Here is a 17,306-nt window from a genome sequence, read left to right on the forward strand (position 1 = left end):
AAGATGTTATCTGACATTATTAATGTTATATTCTTATAAAAAATATGACAGAATCACTTTACCTTCTCTTCTAGGAATTAATGGTATCATGTACCTTTCTTCTCCATAGAATGAGATCAAAGTTCTAAACATATTAAAAGAAAGTTACCTTCAAATGTTTACTTTTGTCTTCCAAGGTCATGTATTTACCAACTGATGAGAAGACAAATGATAAGAACCTGGCTCCAAGCACTCACACACATGGTTTCTTAACCAACTCCTTTTTTTTTTTTTTTTTTTTAAGATTTTATTTATTTATTTGAGGCAGAAAGAGAGAACAAATGGGGAGGAAGGTCAGAAGGAGAGGGAGAAGCAGACCCCTTGCTGAGTAGGGAGCCTGATGTGGTGCTTGATCCCGTCTTGGGATCCTAACCTGGGCTGAAGGCAGACTCTTAACTGACTGAGCCACCCAGGTGCCCCTAATTTCCATCCTTTTTTTTTTTTTTTAATTTTTATTTATTTGACAGAGAGAGAGATCACAAGGAGGCAGAACAGCAGGCAGAGAGAGAGAGGAGGAAGCAGGCTCCCCGCTGAGCGGAGAGCCCGATGTGGGGCTCGATCCCAGGACCCTGAGACCATGACCTGAGCCAAAGGCAGAGGCTTAACCCACTGAGCCACCCAGGCGCCCCTATTTCCATCCTTTTAAGTGGACACACCAACAACCTCAATTCACAAACGATGAAATTCAGCACAGAGTGTGCTGTAGACACTGAAGATCTGACATCTCTCTAAGAGTAATGGTACCATGCCCCATTCTGCAGATAGGAAAACTGAGGCATAGGGAAGTTATTGAATGTGAGCAGGGTCAGGTGGCCGTAATTAGTGAGGGTGTAATTCAGACCAAGACAATATGACCTGATTCTGCCATGTCCAACGACCTTGGCTTCAGGAGAGAGGACCTGGGCACAGGTTTTAATGGTATGATCTGTTTCTGAATCGTCCGTCAGTCTTTCCCTTCATTAAGGTACACTAATAACACCCAGTACAATTGTAGTAAATTTAAAAATCACTCTTCCTGGGGTGCCTGGGTGGCTCAGTGGGTTAAAGCCTCTGCCTTCGGCTCAGGTCATGATCCTGGGGTCCTGGGATTGAGCCCCACATCAGGCTCTCTGCTCGGTGGGGAGCCTGCTTCCTCCTCTCTCTGCCTGCCTCTCTGCCTATTTGTGATCTCTCTCTGTCAAATAAATAAATAAAATCTTTAAAAAAAAAATCACTCCTCCCTACACACAGGTACACATACAATCACCCGTGGCACAAACCCTACATGTGCTTTCCCCATTTGATTGTCCTGCTTCTAAATGTATCTTTGAGTTTTCATGTAAGAAAACAATTGAATTATTACTTTAGTGTGAATTTTCCTTACATCAACAACAATATTTACAACTCTTTACTAATTACAAACTGACCTTTTCTAGTATATTTTTTGAAATATTTAGAATACATTACACTGTAAGAGTGGTTGAGAAAGTCTCAAACACTGGTTCAAATACTCAAACCAGTGAGAAACTACAAAGGACTTGATAAGTTGATATTAATCTTAAGAAAATTCTTGTCAAAAATGTGGGTGTAGGGGCACCTAGGTGGCTCACTCGTTAAGTGTCTGCCTTTGGCTCAGGTCACCATCCCAGGGTTCTGGGATCAAGCCCCACATCGGGCTCTAAGCTCCGCAGGAGGCCTGCTTCTCCCTCTTTCCCTCCACTGCTTCTCCCTTTCCCACTCCTCCTTCTGTTCCCTCTCTTGCTGTGTCTCTCTCTGACAAATAAATAAATAAAATTAAAAAAAAAAAGTGTGGGTGGAGATACCATCAACCAAGTCATTAGAAACTAGATACCAGGGGCGCCTGGGTGGCTCGGTGGATTGGGCCGCTGCCTTCGGCTCGGGTCATGGTCTCGGGGTTCTGGGATCGAGTCCCGCGTCGGGCTCTCTGCTCTGCGGGGAGCCTGCTTCCTCCTCTCTGCCTGCCTCTCTGCCTACTTGTGATCTCTCTGTCTGTCGAATAAATAAATAAAATCTTTAAAAAAAAAAAAAAAAAAAAAAAAAAAAAAAAAAAAAAAAAGAAACTAGATACCAAAATTATAAAAAGTGAATTTTCTACTTCTCCTTCCCTCTCTCCCCGTACCTGAAATACTTTTAATACAAAGGCCACTGTTTTAAAGTGCTATTTTTACTAAGTCAGTAGGATATAAAAATAACTTTAAAAAATTCTCTTAAAAGATGGAAAGATTAAAATTTGGCTGAAAAACATAAGAAATGATAGCATCAGCATAACTATTATGGTGCCCTCCCATTTCCCCCCTTAAAATATTCTTTTTGACCACACCACAATTAATCATGCATAGACATTTGATTGTTATAAATTTTATTCGAATAATAGAAAATAATACATACAGATAACCATAGGATACACACACAGAATTTAAAGATAAATTTTATACTTTTCAATATGAAACAAAGTACATATCTCATGGAGATATATTGCTACAAATGCCAGGAAACAATAGAGTAATCATCTTGAAAATGGAAAGTATAGGAACATATTATCAGAATTACTAAATAATAAAAAGGTACAACTCCATTACATGTAGCATAAAATACAGGAATTGGAGAAAGTGCTTCCCCACTTTTTGACTGGAAATAACAATGGTCATATGAAATCTACTAGCCATCCAGATTTTTTCTAGATATATACAGTATATACAGACCTTGCAGAGAAAGTTATAAATATTTTTTCTCCTTTGTGTATAATGACTTTATCTCAAATGTAACCTTTCAGTGTAAAGTAACATTTCATGATGGTATCAGAATTTTGCTAATTTTTATGTTTTTGATATCTGAACTATTGTTTTCAAATTCTGATATCTTTGTCAAGAAGAACAAGTTCCTGCAAAATGTGAAATTGGTAGGAAAGAGGTAAAAAAATTGATTTTGCAATGTCTAACACTCAATCTGTCGATTTTCATATAGTCTTTACATATTGCTATGAAGTCATGTCTTCAACAATCTTTTGAAAAGCACATATTGAAAGACTGAGTCATACATATCAAAGTCAGCAGCATTGCCGTGGTTCTTTTACAAATTTAACTCAGGAACTAAAAAGCCTGCCAGACTCACTCTGATAGACGGTTGGATTTCATTAAAAAACCATCTCCACCATCCAAAAAAGAGAGGGTCCCTTAATGGAATCAGAAATTGGAAATGAAGAATTGTGTGAATTTTGCTTAATATTTGCGTTGAGAGTCAGGTCATTCCTTATTTTCTCCGTGTTTTAATAAAACCTGAAAGCTTGTTCCTAGGTGTGAAGGAAACAATTACTTTTTAATTTTTTTTAATATTTGAGGAGAAATAAAATGGGATCATTTCAGTTTTATAATATCATTGAAAAAAAGAAAGCATTACCTATAATAGAATGCAAACTTTAAAAATAAAGTGGCTGGTTCTTATGACTTTTATATGGTTAAGAAAATTCTCATTAATATTTTGCACAGATTCAGAGTGTTAAAAATAACAAAACACTTTCACATTCCTTTCTTTTTCTCGTAACAAACAATGCACAGGGTAGGGGCAGGTATGCTGGGTATTATCTCCATATTTTATAGATGAAAATCGAGAACTAGAGAGAGCAAGGTGATTTGTAAAGAATCTCACAGCTTTGTCATACCTAAACAAAACAGCACTGTTCCTATCTCTGACGTAGCATTTTCCAACATCTTTTTGAAACACATGCACCCTCTTCAAAGCAGGGTAATTTAAAAAATGTATTTTTACCCTTGAGTATATCAAATAAACATATCAGAAAAATACTGATTAAGTCTTCTGAGCAATGCTGTTATAATGGGAAGATAATGTTTGGATTAAATAATGAGTTTTTCTACATTAAGAAACAAACAAATAGACAATATGTGCATGTGTGTGTGTGTGTTTCCACAGGAGAGCATGTGAGTCTATCCATAGGCAGTGCTTAAAATCATAGCTTACGAAGATCTTTATCAAAAATCTAATGTAGCTAATATGTAAATTCCTTTGGTTTATCAGGTAAATATTAAGGCATTTCAGATTCCCCTAAAAGGATTACTGTTTTTTTTATTATATTCATATTTTACCTATAGAAAGTTAAAAATACAGAGTTGAAAAAAAACATGCATAATCACTGCATTTCATGAAAGCACTTATTTTTTGTAACCAATTAACTTTCTAGTAAACAATAAAAAAAAGTTAGTATCACCACAAGGCATGTACAATAAAGGACAATACTACAGGTAGGTAACTTGACACAGCGTGGACATTAGAGATGGCTGAAGTAGAACCCCTTGCATCCATATCTGTCAAAGATGATAAATAGCTTATTAATAAGGGTTGTACCAATATAAATAACCAGGGCAAAAGCAATACCTCTCCTATCAAAATCAAATCAAACCATGAACCTAACCTAAAACCATAAGTTATTATTAGCCCTCATTTTATTTATCAATGTAGCATATGTTACTCGCCAAGAATATCTCTAAAAACTCTGACGTACTTAAAAGTTTTTTTTTAAAAAAATGAATCAAAGCTTTGTTCATCTAATATCACTTAACTTTAATTGAAATTGCAAAAACAACTTAATCATTTTGAAAACAATTACACTCTATTACAGACAATTTTGAGATAATTCAATGGTTTAATTAAAGAAAGCTTCATTGTATAAGAGTTTGGAAAAATCTGTGTTTGTTTCTACTTTATGCATTTCTAGAAAAATTATTAGGCATAATATAAAACATCATCTTTAAAAAAAAAAAAGGAAATCAATAAAAGCTCCATTTTTCTAGAGATGGCCTTGTCTACTCTAGTCCTTGCAAGCTCAGCAGCCGGCACATGTCAGATGAAAAGGCTACTCTTGACTCAGCAGCCCTAAAATGCAAAGATTGTGTCTGTTCCTGCAAAAGCATAGAGTCAACTCTTTGTAACAGTCACATTGTGGCCATACTAGAATGTGAACTCTACATCTTGCACTATTCTAGGAATAAGAGAGTCTATCTTAATTACCTTAAAACCTATATAATAATCATAACAAGCTTAAATTTCTAGTTTTGCTCTGTTGAAGTACATGCAGCTTTTAAAATATCTATAATCTAAAATGGTTTATTTATAGATTTTTTTATGCTATGGAACTCAGTTCTTAGATAAACACTTTCCATTTTCTGGGTGTAGTTTAGTTATTTGTTTGTTTTAGTCTAAGAATGGCAGTCTTTATGGTTTCATGTAAAGATAAAATTCTTCTAAGTTTCCATATCCCTCTTTCTCGTTACTTCCTAATGATTTCAGTCATTTTGATTTCTAAGTTTAAAGAGAGAGCTTTTAATCTTATGCCCAGGATTACATACTAGGTCAAGCCCCATGAAAGGAAACAGAGAACAAGGTTATTTCTGTCACTGAGAACTACAGAATAGAAAATGAAGACGGCTTCTACTCTATTTAAACTGAGGTCCCCAAACTCCAAATTTGAGATCTGAAAGAACAAATGAAATTTCTTGCACCACTGTCACTGATAAAATAAGAACACGAGGGGCAACCGGGTGGCTTAGTCGTTAAGCCTCTGCCTTTGGCTTAGGTCAGGAGCCCAGGCTGCCTGCTCTGGGGGAAGACTGCTTCCCTCTCTCCCACTCCCCCTACTACTGTTCCCTCTCTAACCCTGTCTCTCTCTGTCAAATAAATAAATAAAATCTTAAAAAAAAAATAGTCCTAAAAATAAAGTAAGAACATAAGTCTGTTTCCCTTAACTCTAAAGGTATAGGTTTAACTTGGATTTTGAAAGGAAAAGTTAGTGTGAACCTCCTTCAAATTCAGAAACAAAGAATTTTTTTTAGAAGTGTCTTTTGGTTTGGCCAAGTGGTTTATGACTTTAACAATGTTAAATTTTCCATTTTTTGAAGAATTAATAAGATTCATGTATAATTTCTAGGAGGCAAACAAAGATCTTAAAACTAGTTGGTGCGTTTAACATTGCCTTTGAGAAGTGTTCGAGAATTTCTGTTCTTTAGAGGCAATCTAAAGGGAAATTTGGGTATAGCTCATAAGAAGGAAAAAAATTCAGATTAATAAACTTCTGTTAAATATTTTCCGATGTCTTTTCTATTTGTTATTATCTTTCTTTGTATTTTGTATCACTCAGAAGAAATTTCTCTGTCATCTCTCATATCCCAAAACCTTCTTACTTTTAGATGGAGGATGTCATGAGGCGGCAAATGGACAGAAGGACATTGACTGACTCACTCTTGGGAGCTCTTAATGCTGATGCTATCAATAAAGTAAATGTTGACTTTGACCAACTTACTGGTTATTCTTGGAATCCTGATCTGTTCGCTACTGGTTCCGTCCCCTCCATCCGTGGTGGCCTTAACTTCAATAATGTAGTCCTCTTTAGTGGGCAACAAAAGTTCTGCTGACGTTTTATTTGTGTTCAGCACTTGTACGTTATTTTGGCTGCTAGTCCTATAGAACACCTAAAATGTATGAACAAATACACTTAATTTCTTATATTACCTATTCTTACTCTATTTCATAGAATTGATTACTCTGTTCCTTCATATTACCTTATATTGTTTGTCTTGTTATATTCACCAGAAGATAAGTTTCATTCATAGCTTTTTTCATAGGTCTTGGACTAAGGGTCAGCACCTACTAGAATCACCAAATCCTCAAAATCAAGGAGGGGGGGAAGAGCGAACTTCTGTGGAAGAGTTCAGCTGGCTTGGGCATTTATAAGGCTGGAGAGATGGGGCAAGCCCCTACTGTACTTATCTTGAAAGCCAGACCCACAGAGTAGAGCCAAAAATTTCAGTTGTTTTTTAAGTAGTATTTGGGTGAACATCAGAATGAGCAAAGTATTAACATCATAAACGATTTATAACTATTTTGTCCCAAATCCCTGCGTGACCAGAATTACTTCTCTTAAATTTGTATTTAAGAAATCAGACATTTGGGGGAAAAATATCCTTTTTATAAGAAGTTTGATCCATGTGAAAATCAGATCACGGCAACCACATTACCAGAGTTAGAAAAATCATTCAAACTGAGCTTCCTTTGCCAGGAGTAGGAAAAGAAAGCATTGCAAATATCTTACTTTGTATCCCGTTACTTCTGACTCGTTCTCCATTGCTTTAACTTGTTCCCAATTAAGTAATACTTTAGTGTCTGTAGCATTCCAAACAACATTTCCTGGTGGCTGACTGGGAGCTTGAAATGCAAAGTGAGAAAATGAACCAGATTTGAACATGAGTGATAATTTACATAGAGCAGATAAATGACGGTTTAAAGGAGGCTTATAAAAAGACAGCAAAATCTCTTTGATAATATGCAGCATATAGGTGGCATCAGAAAAGAAAATAAGTGTCGCTAAGTTTCCTTTTAAACAGGTTTTTCAATTAAATAATGAGAATTCATTTCATCATATTCATGACATCTTTGAGGACATCTCTTAAGGGTGGCTGTGGGGCCACTTCTGGAAACATGTTGATAGCGGAAATTCCTTCATCCACCACTAGAGGGACGCTTGTTGATGTGCCAAGAAGGGCAGGCAGCGTGACCCACTTTGACACATCCAGACAGAGGCTGAGGGAAATTGCCAACTGAGGAGACTGAAGACGCACAAAATGTAGTGTGGATGATTTTTAGGCCAGCGTTGTGTGATGAGATAGGCGAAATGGGAGGCAATCAAAGATAAGGGTTACTTATATTTATTCCCATGAAGTAACAGCGATTCCCATGAAAAATTGCACCAGAGCGTCTATATTTCACTCTTCGTTTTCCGAGTTTTAAATCAATTTTTGAGAAAAATAAAGCGAAACCCTAAAACATTAATGAGAATTCCATTCGATAATGAATGAAATTCTCTGAGGTTTAAAGACTTGGATTCAAAGCTCAGTTCCCTCTCAGGAGCACTAGACCGCATACTCGTGCTGGGGAAAGGGGGCTCAGCGGCAGCACAGACAGGACATTAAAATTCAGTTTCCTGTCAAGCACAAAACAAACACAATATTATCCATTTGGCCACAACCTCACAATTGCCCAAAGCAGTGCTGAAATATGTTGTACTTGTGGATTTAGCCGCAGAATGTGATCTGGTTAACTGAATTTGTAATGGGGAAATGATATAAAATATTGGCTATGCAGGGAAATTTCTAAACATCATTGACTCATGCCACGGGGGAAAGACGGCTGAATTTACAGATGGGAAGAGCTCTCAGATACATTTATGTGACTAATGACACCAAACAAGGCTGTCTTCCCTGCAGACTCTTTTGCTTCATGTCTGCTCTTTCACACTATTCTATGCTGCCTTTGAAACGGCGCAATCCGGCATTAGCAGAGACTTGAGGTCAGCTCATAGAGTTCAAGCTGCACTGCTTTGATAACAAAAATGTATATAAAAGCAGTTGCTTTAGGGTTGAAATACTGATGACCATGTTCTGGTGACTCAGTCCAAATGATATGAATGCACAAGCGTTAGAACATTTTCCCAAACTCTGTGATTTCCTGCGTCCTGACAATAGTGTTAATGGGACAGGTTCCGCAGGATGCAGCTCAGGGAGCAAAAGCAGCATGGTCTGTTCAACTGAAAGATGCGTTCTCGGGAGGTTGGATTTTACTAATACCCGGCTTGAGTCATGTTGGCTGAATCATCTCTTCCAGCACTAGTCCTGTAGAAGAGATGACTGAGAGTATAACAGTGAGGCTTATCTTGTATCAGTCCAAAAACAGATGAGTTGAATGAATGCAACCTCAATTGGATACTTATAAACAGACAGATAAAAACAGGAAAAGGGAAAGGAAGAAAAAAATCAAGGTTTGTTCTGGGTCTGATTACCCTTATTCTGAATCACATCAGTGTTTCCTGAGTCTCAGATAATCATGTACCACTTTTATAATTTTTGCTATCTTTAAATAGAAGACTCAATTCAAAAAAGTAAACATCTACCTTAGCTTCCTCCCAAACACTAATACTCACACAAGCGTGGGCTTGATATGCTAGTTACGTTCTTACAGTACTCTCTACAATAAATGAAGCATTAGTGAATTTTTGAAAAAAGTGTTTGTGAAGCACCCTCGAATCATCTCTCTTACCACTACTGATAAGAATAACATTTTCTGGAAAGTTCTATACCAAATAAACTTTCCTTCCATGTTCAAAATCCTATTATTGATAGTAACTAAATGCTTATTAAATATTTGTCATATGGGCACGGTAAAAAGTGTTTTTATATAGTGTAATTTACTTAATTCTCATTGCATTATAATAATGTCCATTTCTGTCCATGGGTAAATCTGGAACCAGAGACTTAAAAACAATTGTACACTCATGTTCATAACAGCATTATTCACAGTAGCCAAAAGGTGAAGCACTCTGTCTGTCGACAGATGAATGGATAATCAAAATGTGGTATAGATGTAAGAGGAAGTATTATTCCGCCTTAAAGAGGAAGGAAATTTGCTGACACATGGGTAAGCCTTGAGGGTATTATGCAAAGTGAAATAAGCTGGTCAAGAAAAGACAAACTCTCTATGATTCCACTTACATGAAGTACCTAGAGTACTCAAATTTATAAAGACACAAAGGTCTTGCCAGGGGCGGGGGGCTGGGAATGGGGATTGTTGTTTAATGGTTACAGAGTTTCAGTTTTATAAGATGAAAGACTTCTAGAATCAGTTACACAACAACCAATCTTAGGGCTACTGAACCATACATTTAAAAATGGGCAAGATGGAAAACTCATGTTCTGTGTATTTTTACAATTAAAAAATTAAAAGCAAGAACTTGCTGAATGACACAACGGGTAAAAGATATGTGGATTTAAGCCAGCTTTGATTAATGCCAAAGTCTAAGGCACCCATATTAGACTGTGCTGAGTGCCTGAAGCCTTATTTAACTCCTGAATGACTGATTGCAGATTTGTACAGGATATGAAAATAAATACTGAACAAGAATGTCGCAAAATATACTCAACTTCCACTGTCACAGGAATGTTCTTCCTGGTTTCTCAGACTAAAGTGGGGGCTCTTTTCAGATACTACGACCTTTCTTCATAATCCTCATTAAAGGTACATTTTACATTTCTTTGTGATTTCATCTTTATTAATATCCAGTTTTAGTAATATCCATTAACCTGTAAGATCTTTGAAAGCAGAGACAACGGCCAGTAGGTCTCTGACACAGAGAAGTTTGATATGGTCGATTTTTTTTTATATTTTATTTATTTATTTGACAGAGAGAGGTCACAAGTAGGCATAGAGGCAGGCAGAGAGAGAGGGAGAAACAGGCTCCCCACTGAGCAGAGAGCCCGATGAGGGCTCGATCCCAGGACCCTGAGATCATGACCTGAGCCCAAGGCAGAGGCTTAAACCACTGAGCCACCCAGGTGCCCCGATATGGTCAATTTTATTCACTAGTCCAATGCCTTGCCAAGGGGTAGACATCAAATTAGATTTTGTAAATGATGTTTTAATGTAAAAAGCACAAACTCAAGGATAAAGAAAACACTTTTACAGTGTTATCAAGAAATAAGTTTGACCCATTTCCTTTGTGTTAATGAGGAATAATTCATGAAATGAACAAGATTTGGCTAGCCACACTTCTCAAAGGCAGCATATCAAAATTCAAAATGAACTGTCTAGCTACATGGTTGAAAGTTCTCCAAGACATCCCAACAAATGCTACACATTTTATAAAGACCAAACTGGGATAGTGAACACTCACTGACCATCAGCTTTGAGTCTTGAGATTGAATATGTTCAGTTGTACTGAGGCTAAGATGATAAGAAACATCACACAAAGAAAGAAGAGAGTAAGAAAAACACCCCCCAAAACTGGTATATTGATTCAATGACTTATTCAAGAAATATCTGTATGTTAAGGGTTAAGGAAAAAAGGAATAAGGAGGTGACAACATCTGGAGTAGATCTGGAAAGGCAAATTGTGATTTTTTATATGTAGAGGAAAGAGAGGGAAAGGTATCCAGCACAGGGATAAACATGCCAAGGCACAAAGGCAGGGCACAGCAAGGTACCACGGGGAGCTCCGAAGTTTAGACTAGTTACAAGGTAGTGAGGAGGAGAAGGGATGGAGCAGATGCAGTTGGTAGGAGCCAGATGCTGAAGGGTCCAGAAGACCAAAGGAACTAGAAAAGGAAATTTTGTGTAGGCAGTCCGGAAGGCCATACATAAGTGATACTACCAGTGTTGTGGTTTCACAGATCTTTGTGGGAGCAGAAGGAAAAGGAGGAAGATCTTGGTGGGCATTCTGTTGGGAAAATCTAGTAGCACTTCACGGAAGAGAGAATAAAGGTCTGTTCGCGTGATGATGATTGCCGTGGAGTTGGAGGGATGCAACAGACACGACATTTGTGTAAACTCAACAAGTCATGATGACTGACATCACATGGGTGCTGGCAATAAAAAGCAAAGCTAATGTTAGCTGATGACACAGACCTGGGGGACCAATGTCTCCAGCTGGAATTACCTTTGACAACATATTTAATAACAACTTCTTATGTGTTAGGGATCCTTCTCAGTACATTAAGCAAAGAGATAGACATGTTCTCTGACTTCTAACCATGGGTCTTATTAGTGGTTCCCAAGGATTAATATTTCTACCACTAGAGATGATTTTAGGTGGATGACATTTTTAATTGGAAATATGTACATATTTTCATGTTAAGTTAAAAAAAAAAAGCCTGTCATATCCAATTCTTGATTCACAGATATAATTCTTTTGGATGAAGCCAATATTGATACATCTGTGGTAATCTACTTCACACATAACACACAGATCATTAAAACTAGGTTCTAAATAATGATACAGAACAAAGGCTATTAGGCAAACACAAATAACTCACATGTTTCCAGCTGCACACAGATGTCTGGTAAGCATCCTAAAATACACAGTCACAATTCAAACTAACTCTGACCTAAGGGAATATTTAACACAAACAATTCATCTTAAACCAAGTGATCAAGAAAAGAATATCCCTCTACTAATAACTATCACAAAGACCCTGATTAGCTCACTGCAAAACTTACTTTCAGGTATGCTTTTTTTTTTTTTTGAAAATCAATTAGGTTTATTTTTCTTTGCATTTCACTGTACTGTTTAACTTTTAACATTTTTCTATTCAAATAATTGCTCTGTTTTCATTTTATTAAAAGAATCTTAGAGCTACTATATTACAATAAAGAGTATTAGTGATTTTCTGTTTCTAGTAAAGGTACAGTTGTCTTTTACAATGAATATATCTAACTATTAAATTAAATAAATTAAATATATTGGGAAAATAATAATACAGGTTGTTTGAGTCTGTGGCTAAAATCAAGTGACTGGGGTTGGCAAAACAGTGGGCAAATTAGGAACAGGTTGAGTTTGCTCATTGCATGATCCAACCTTCCCTTTTAGCATCTTCTTTCCCATTTCTGGTTTCCATCCTCACCAACATTCAGTTACCATGTATTGAGCTTTCAGTGCTCTTCTTTTCTATCTTCCTATGGTCAAATCTCAAGCAGGAAACCTTTGGTTCGCAATCTTTATAAAAAGACTGCCTACCATTGTGTGCCAGGTATTGTCTTGTAATAGCACAGAAAAGATCTACCTCCTACAGATTAGACCAAGGCCTGGAACCACTGTGGCCATTTCCAAGGCAAATGTCCTGAGCTACTGTCTTAACCTAACAGAAGCCACAGTATCTCAACTGTAAAACCACAAGAAGACCTTGGAGAGCGGTTGTTAGATTAAAACCTACAGGAGAAGGCACCTGGGTGGCTCAGTCAGTTAAGTGACTGCCTTCAGCTCAGGTCATGATCCCGGAGTTCCAGGATCAAGTCCAGCATTGGTCTCCCAGCTCCACAGGGAGTCTGCGTCTCCCTCTGACCTTCTACCCTCTCATGCTCTCTCTTACTTGCTATCTCTCTCAAATGAATGGCTCAGTGGGTTAAGCCGCTGCCTTCGGCTCGGGTCATGATCTCAGGGTCCTGGGATCGAGTCCCACATCGGGCTCTCTGCTCAGCAGCGAGCCTGCTTCCCTCTCTCTCTGCCTGCCTCTCTGTCTACTTGTGATCTCTCTCTGTCAAATAAATAAAATCTTTAAAAAAAAAAAAAAAAAAAAAAAAAAAAAAAGAATAAATAAAATCTTAAAAAAATTAAAAAAATGAAACCTACGGAGAGTGAAATTGCTCTAGAACTGGAACACTTCAAATCAGAAGTTGAGACCTGAAAGCACATCAACCAGCTTGTAAAATTTTTTTGGGGGGGTGTGTGGAAGGGGCTAACCCAACGTACTTTAATTTTGCGTAGTGGCCAACATTTAAAATTCAGGACCTTTCATTTAAGTTCTGGGTTTCTGGTTACTGATTGCTCATGCAATATCAGATGGGAAAGAATGGGCCTACTCTAATGGACAGAGAGAATGGGCTGGCCCTAAGAAAAGATGCCCCAGCCATCATCCATCCATCCCTGCCCATTGATACCCGCCTGGCCATTGAAGGTATCTGACTGGACACTTCTCTTTTAAAATAAGTACTAGTTTGGGGTAGTTTTTATATATTCTAAGGACATTGTATTGACATATTTAGATAAGTGATACATTTTGATGGAATAAATCTATAAAATGTAACTGTTTAAACGTGTTATTTCCCTAAAGGCTTGACATGGTGGATGCTGAGGGAAGGACGGGAGGGAGGAAGGGTGCAGACATTGGAAGCAGATGAAGGTGTAGTTCAGGGATCTGAACAACCTGAGCTATGTTCTTAGATCCTCTGGAAACGTCTTTCTGATGGTCCATATTATTGGCTGGTAGGTCAACTGTGTTATTGTTTAAAGTCCTTTGAGGTAGATTGTATTATTAAGATCTTTGCAAGTCCTCTGCCCTTCATTCCTTGTGGGGAGAGTATACTTCTCTCTCACTGACATTCAGCTTGGCCATGGACCTGTGGTTCCCCTGCCTGTAGGAAGGCATACTTCTGTTTCTCCCTGGCATCCTGCAGACATCAGGCTCTGTCACGTGACTCCTTTCTACCAACAGAATGTAAGCAAAAGCAAAACGGGTCACTCCCCAGTATCAGCTTTCAAAGATAAAGAACAAAGAATGTTCTCAGCCCTTCTCTTTTCCCTCTGCCATGAGATCTACACAGCCCAGTGAGTAGCTGTTCCTTCAGCCTGGGTCCTGGAGCGAACACGGCATGGATCAGATCTGAATCTTACTTGGGGTGTACGTGTCGGATAAGTGAGAAACAAACACTTGTAGTTTCAAGCCACTTAATTTTGGAGGTTGGATACTGCGGCCTAATTAGCCTAATCTGACTGGTACAGTTATTAGCCAATAATCTAAATAGCTTTGATGCAACACATTTTTGTAAAGACAGGGAAACATGGAATACTGTACATTAATATAGCTTATCTGTTTCACTCTCCACATCCTATCCTATGTGGAATTTCACTTTCCAGATCCTATCCTATGTGGAAGACCCCACCCAGAATAGGCTGACCGAGTTCTACACTTTATTAGAACTAACTTGATACCTAGTCTACATTTTAAAATTTTTGGTAAATTATGTCTCAACTTTCACATCATACAGATTTTTCAGCTCAATTTCTACTGTTGATAGTATGGTAAAGTAAAAAAAAAAATGACAAAAACTAATTTAATTTTAATAGAAAGGCAGCCTATCACTACATAGTACAATAATAATTGGCAGGCTGCAAAATTATTTTGTAATTTCATATGTTGTAACCAGAACAGTGTTATGTTGAAGGTTTTTATAATTATTATTCTTTAAGCACCCATCATGATATCCTCTGCATATCTGATTAACAGACTCCTCAATGTCAGCTTTACAGATATCACTGAGTCCCCAGTCTCTTGCCTACAAGCAAGTGATAAATATAAGGTTGTTGAAGGAAAGGAGCTAGGAATATAAGGCATGCCTGTCAATAGGAAAATGGTTAAGTTGTGGTATATATCACAATGGAATATTATACATACATTGGCACATTTATGAAAAACTATAAGGGACACTGGAAATTGCTATGGTGTATAGGTAGCTAAACATACAGCATTCTTCCAGGGTATAAGACAAACATTCTACAGAAGATTAAGTCTGAAAAGAAAGCCCAGCATTAATGATAGTATTTCTGAGTGATAGAATTACGGGTGGTTTTTATTGTCTTCTCTACAATTTTCTTTTTTCCCAAATTTTCAATAATGAAAATGTTTTCTTTTTATATAAAGTAGAAGCCTCTGCCTTCAGGTCAGGTCATGATCTCAGGGTCCTGGGACAGAGACCCGCATCAGTCTCTCTGCTCAACAGGGGGCCTGCTTCCTTCCTCCTCCCCACCACCTGCCTCTCTGCCTATTTCTGATCTCTGTCTGTCAAATAAGTAAAATCTTTAAAAATAAACAAAATAAAAAGTAAAAACTAAGAATACTACTGTCTAGAATTTTCAACAGTGGCATTTCCATAGTGGTGATGGTGAAACTGGCATTTACTTTCAAAACATGGAATTTTCAGAACATATGCTTGCTGTGATTATTTATGCAAGATTCAAAAGATTTAATTTTTTTTTCTTGACTCCTTGATGATAATGAGGTGATTTAGTGGGAAATGGTTGTTCTCACCAGTAGCTAGAAACTGTACTTTGTAGTTGGAGTTCAGTTGAGTTGAACATCAGCATGTGTCATTAAAGTGCTTAAAACACAGGACACTGTGCAAGAGGCAGGTCACCAAAAGATACTTTCTCCCAAATGATGAGACACATTTGTTTTAGAATCATCAGAATTAAACACGTGACTTATAAAGGAAACTGACTCAATGTGCAAATATACAACAAAAAACACCTACTTCTTAACGCATCCGAATCTCAGAAAAGACTATTCTTGGGGTCCAACCTGGACTGTCAGGGAGGAAGATCTTTTTTTTAAATGACTGGATATTTCCAATTTAAAATTTCTAGAGAATTTGTAAGCAAGTTGAAGATTTCCACAAAAAGTGCCAAGGTGCCTACAAAGTTCATAATATTTACACACATTTGGCCAGAGGAATGACTTGATCTAATATTAGCTGAAACTCCCTGACTGAATTCTGTTCAAGTTCAATATTACATTATTATCTTGTTTCAGAACTTACAACGTCAGAAATCATTTTGTTGAAGTCCACAGATAAAAGAACAAGAACAACAAAAACAACAAAAAACATTCTAAAATCTGAGGAACACGCATTAGTGAACAGTGTGTTCTATTGCTGTCTCTGTGATTGGTGGTATATCATATACAGACATGAGTAGTTCACCGACATATCTGGGATGTGATACATAGAGGAGCCGGCAAATAACATTAAGTCACCTAGAGAGAAATTCCCTTTACTTTTCCTATTAACTTGAAGAGAAGGCTGAATTTGGTGATAATTTGGTTAGTATCTCTTCGATACTAACAGCATAAATAAAGTGGGAGCAGACTTAGAGGTATGAACAGGTAAGAGCATGTTGTTTGTATTAAAAAATGGAGACGGGCTTATTTGTTTGTTGTATTTATTACTGATTTTATTACCATTTAACTTATTATTTTGTTAGTATCTATTTATGGCCATGATATTGACTTCCCTACTTGGTCGGTTTCCATTTTAATTTTAAGTTGATGATAGCAAAAATTATAAGCTAATTTTTAAAAAGATTTTATTTATTTATTTGACAGAGAGAGAGAGAGGGAGAGAGAGACAGGCAAAGCACAAGCAGGGGAAGTAGCAGACAGAGAGAGAGGAAGAAGCAGGCTCTCTGCTGAGCAGGGAGCACAAGGTGGAGCTCAATCCCAGGACCCTAAGATCATGACCTGAGCCAAAGGCAGATGCTTAACCAACTGAGCCACCCAGGCACCCCTGTAAGTTAATTTTTTAGACAAACTGTTAGGTACATATTACAGGAGGCCCAGAGGAATGGCAAAAATTGAGAAGCAAGATTTCATATAAAAATTGGGATATTTTGCATTGATATAGTTCCCAAGTCATAACTTAGAGTAGATAATGATACAATTAAATTATACATATGAAATTATGTATTTGAAACAGCAATTTTCATTTTATCAAAAACTCATAAAGAAGATATAGTCCATATACACAATGGAATATTACTCAGCCATCAGAAAGGATGAATACCCAACTTCTGCATCAACATGGATGGGACAGGACAGATTATGCTGAGTGAAGGAAGTCAAGCAGAGTCAATTATCATATGGTTTCACTTAGTAGTGGAACATAAG

General features: G+C 37.3%; 1 protein-coding gene across 1 annotated transcript in view; it reads right to left on the bottom strand.

Moving 5' to 3' along the window:
* Window positions 1–2,418: 2,418 nt before the first annotated feature.
* CNTN3 (contactin 3) overlaps window positions 2,419–17,306 on the bottom strand; it is a 349,115-nt gene continuing 334,227 nt past the window's right edge. Inside the window, exons 21-23 of the mRNA XM_045992376.1 lie at window positions 7,139–7,251; window positions 6,350–6,518; window positions 2,419–4,358 (exon numbers count right to left, since the gene is read on the bottom strand). Of these exons, the coding sequence (XP_045848332.1) occupies window positions 4,258–4,358; window positions 6,350–6,518; window positions 7,139–7,251 (383 nt within the window). The 3' untranslated portion in view covers window positions 2,419–4,257. The remainder of the gene's footprint in view (window positions 4,359–6,349; window positions 6,519–7,138; window positions 7,252–17,306) is intronic.

Source organism: Meles meles, chromosome 20 (assembly GCF_922984935.1).
Source record: "Meles meles chromosome 20, mMelMel3.1 paternal haplotype, whole genome shotgun sequence".
NCBI classification, from domain to species: domain Eukaryota; kingdom Metazoa; phylum Chordata; class Mammalia; order Carnivora; family Mustelidae; genus Meles; species Meles meles.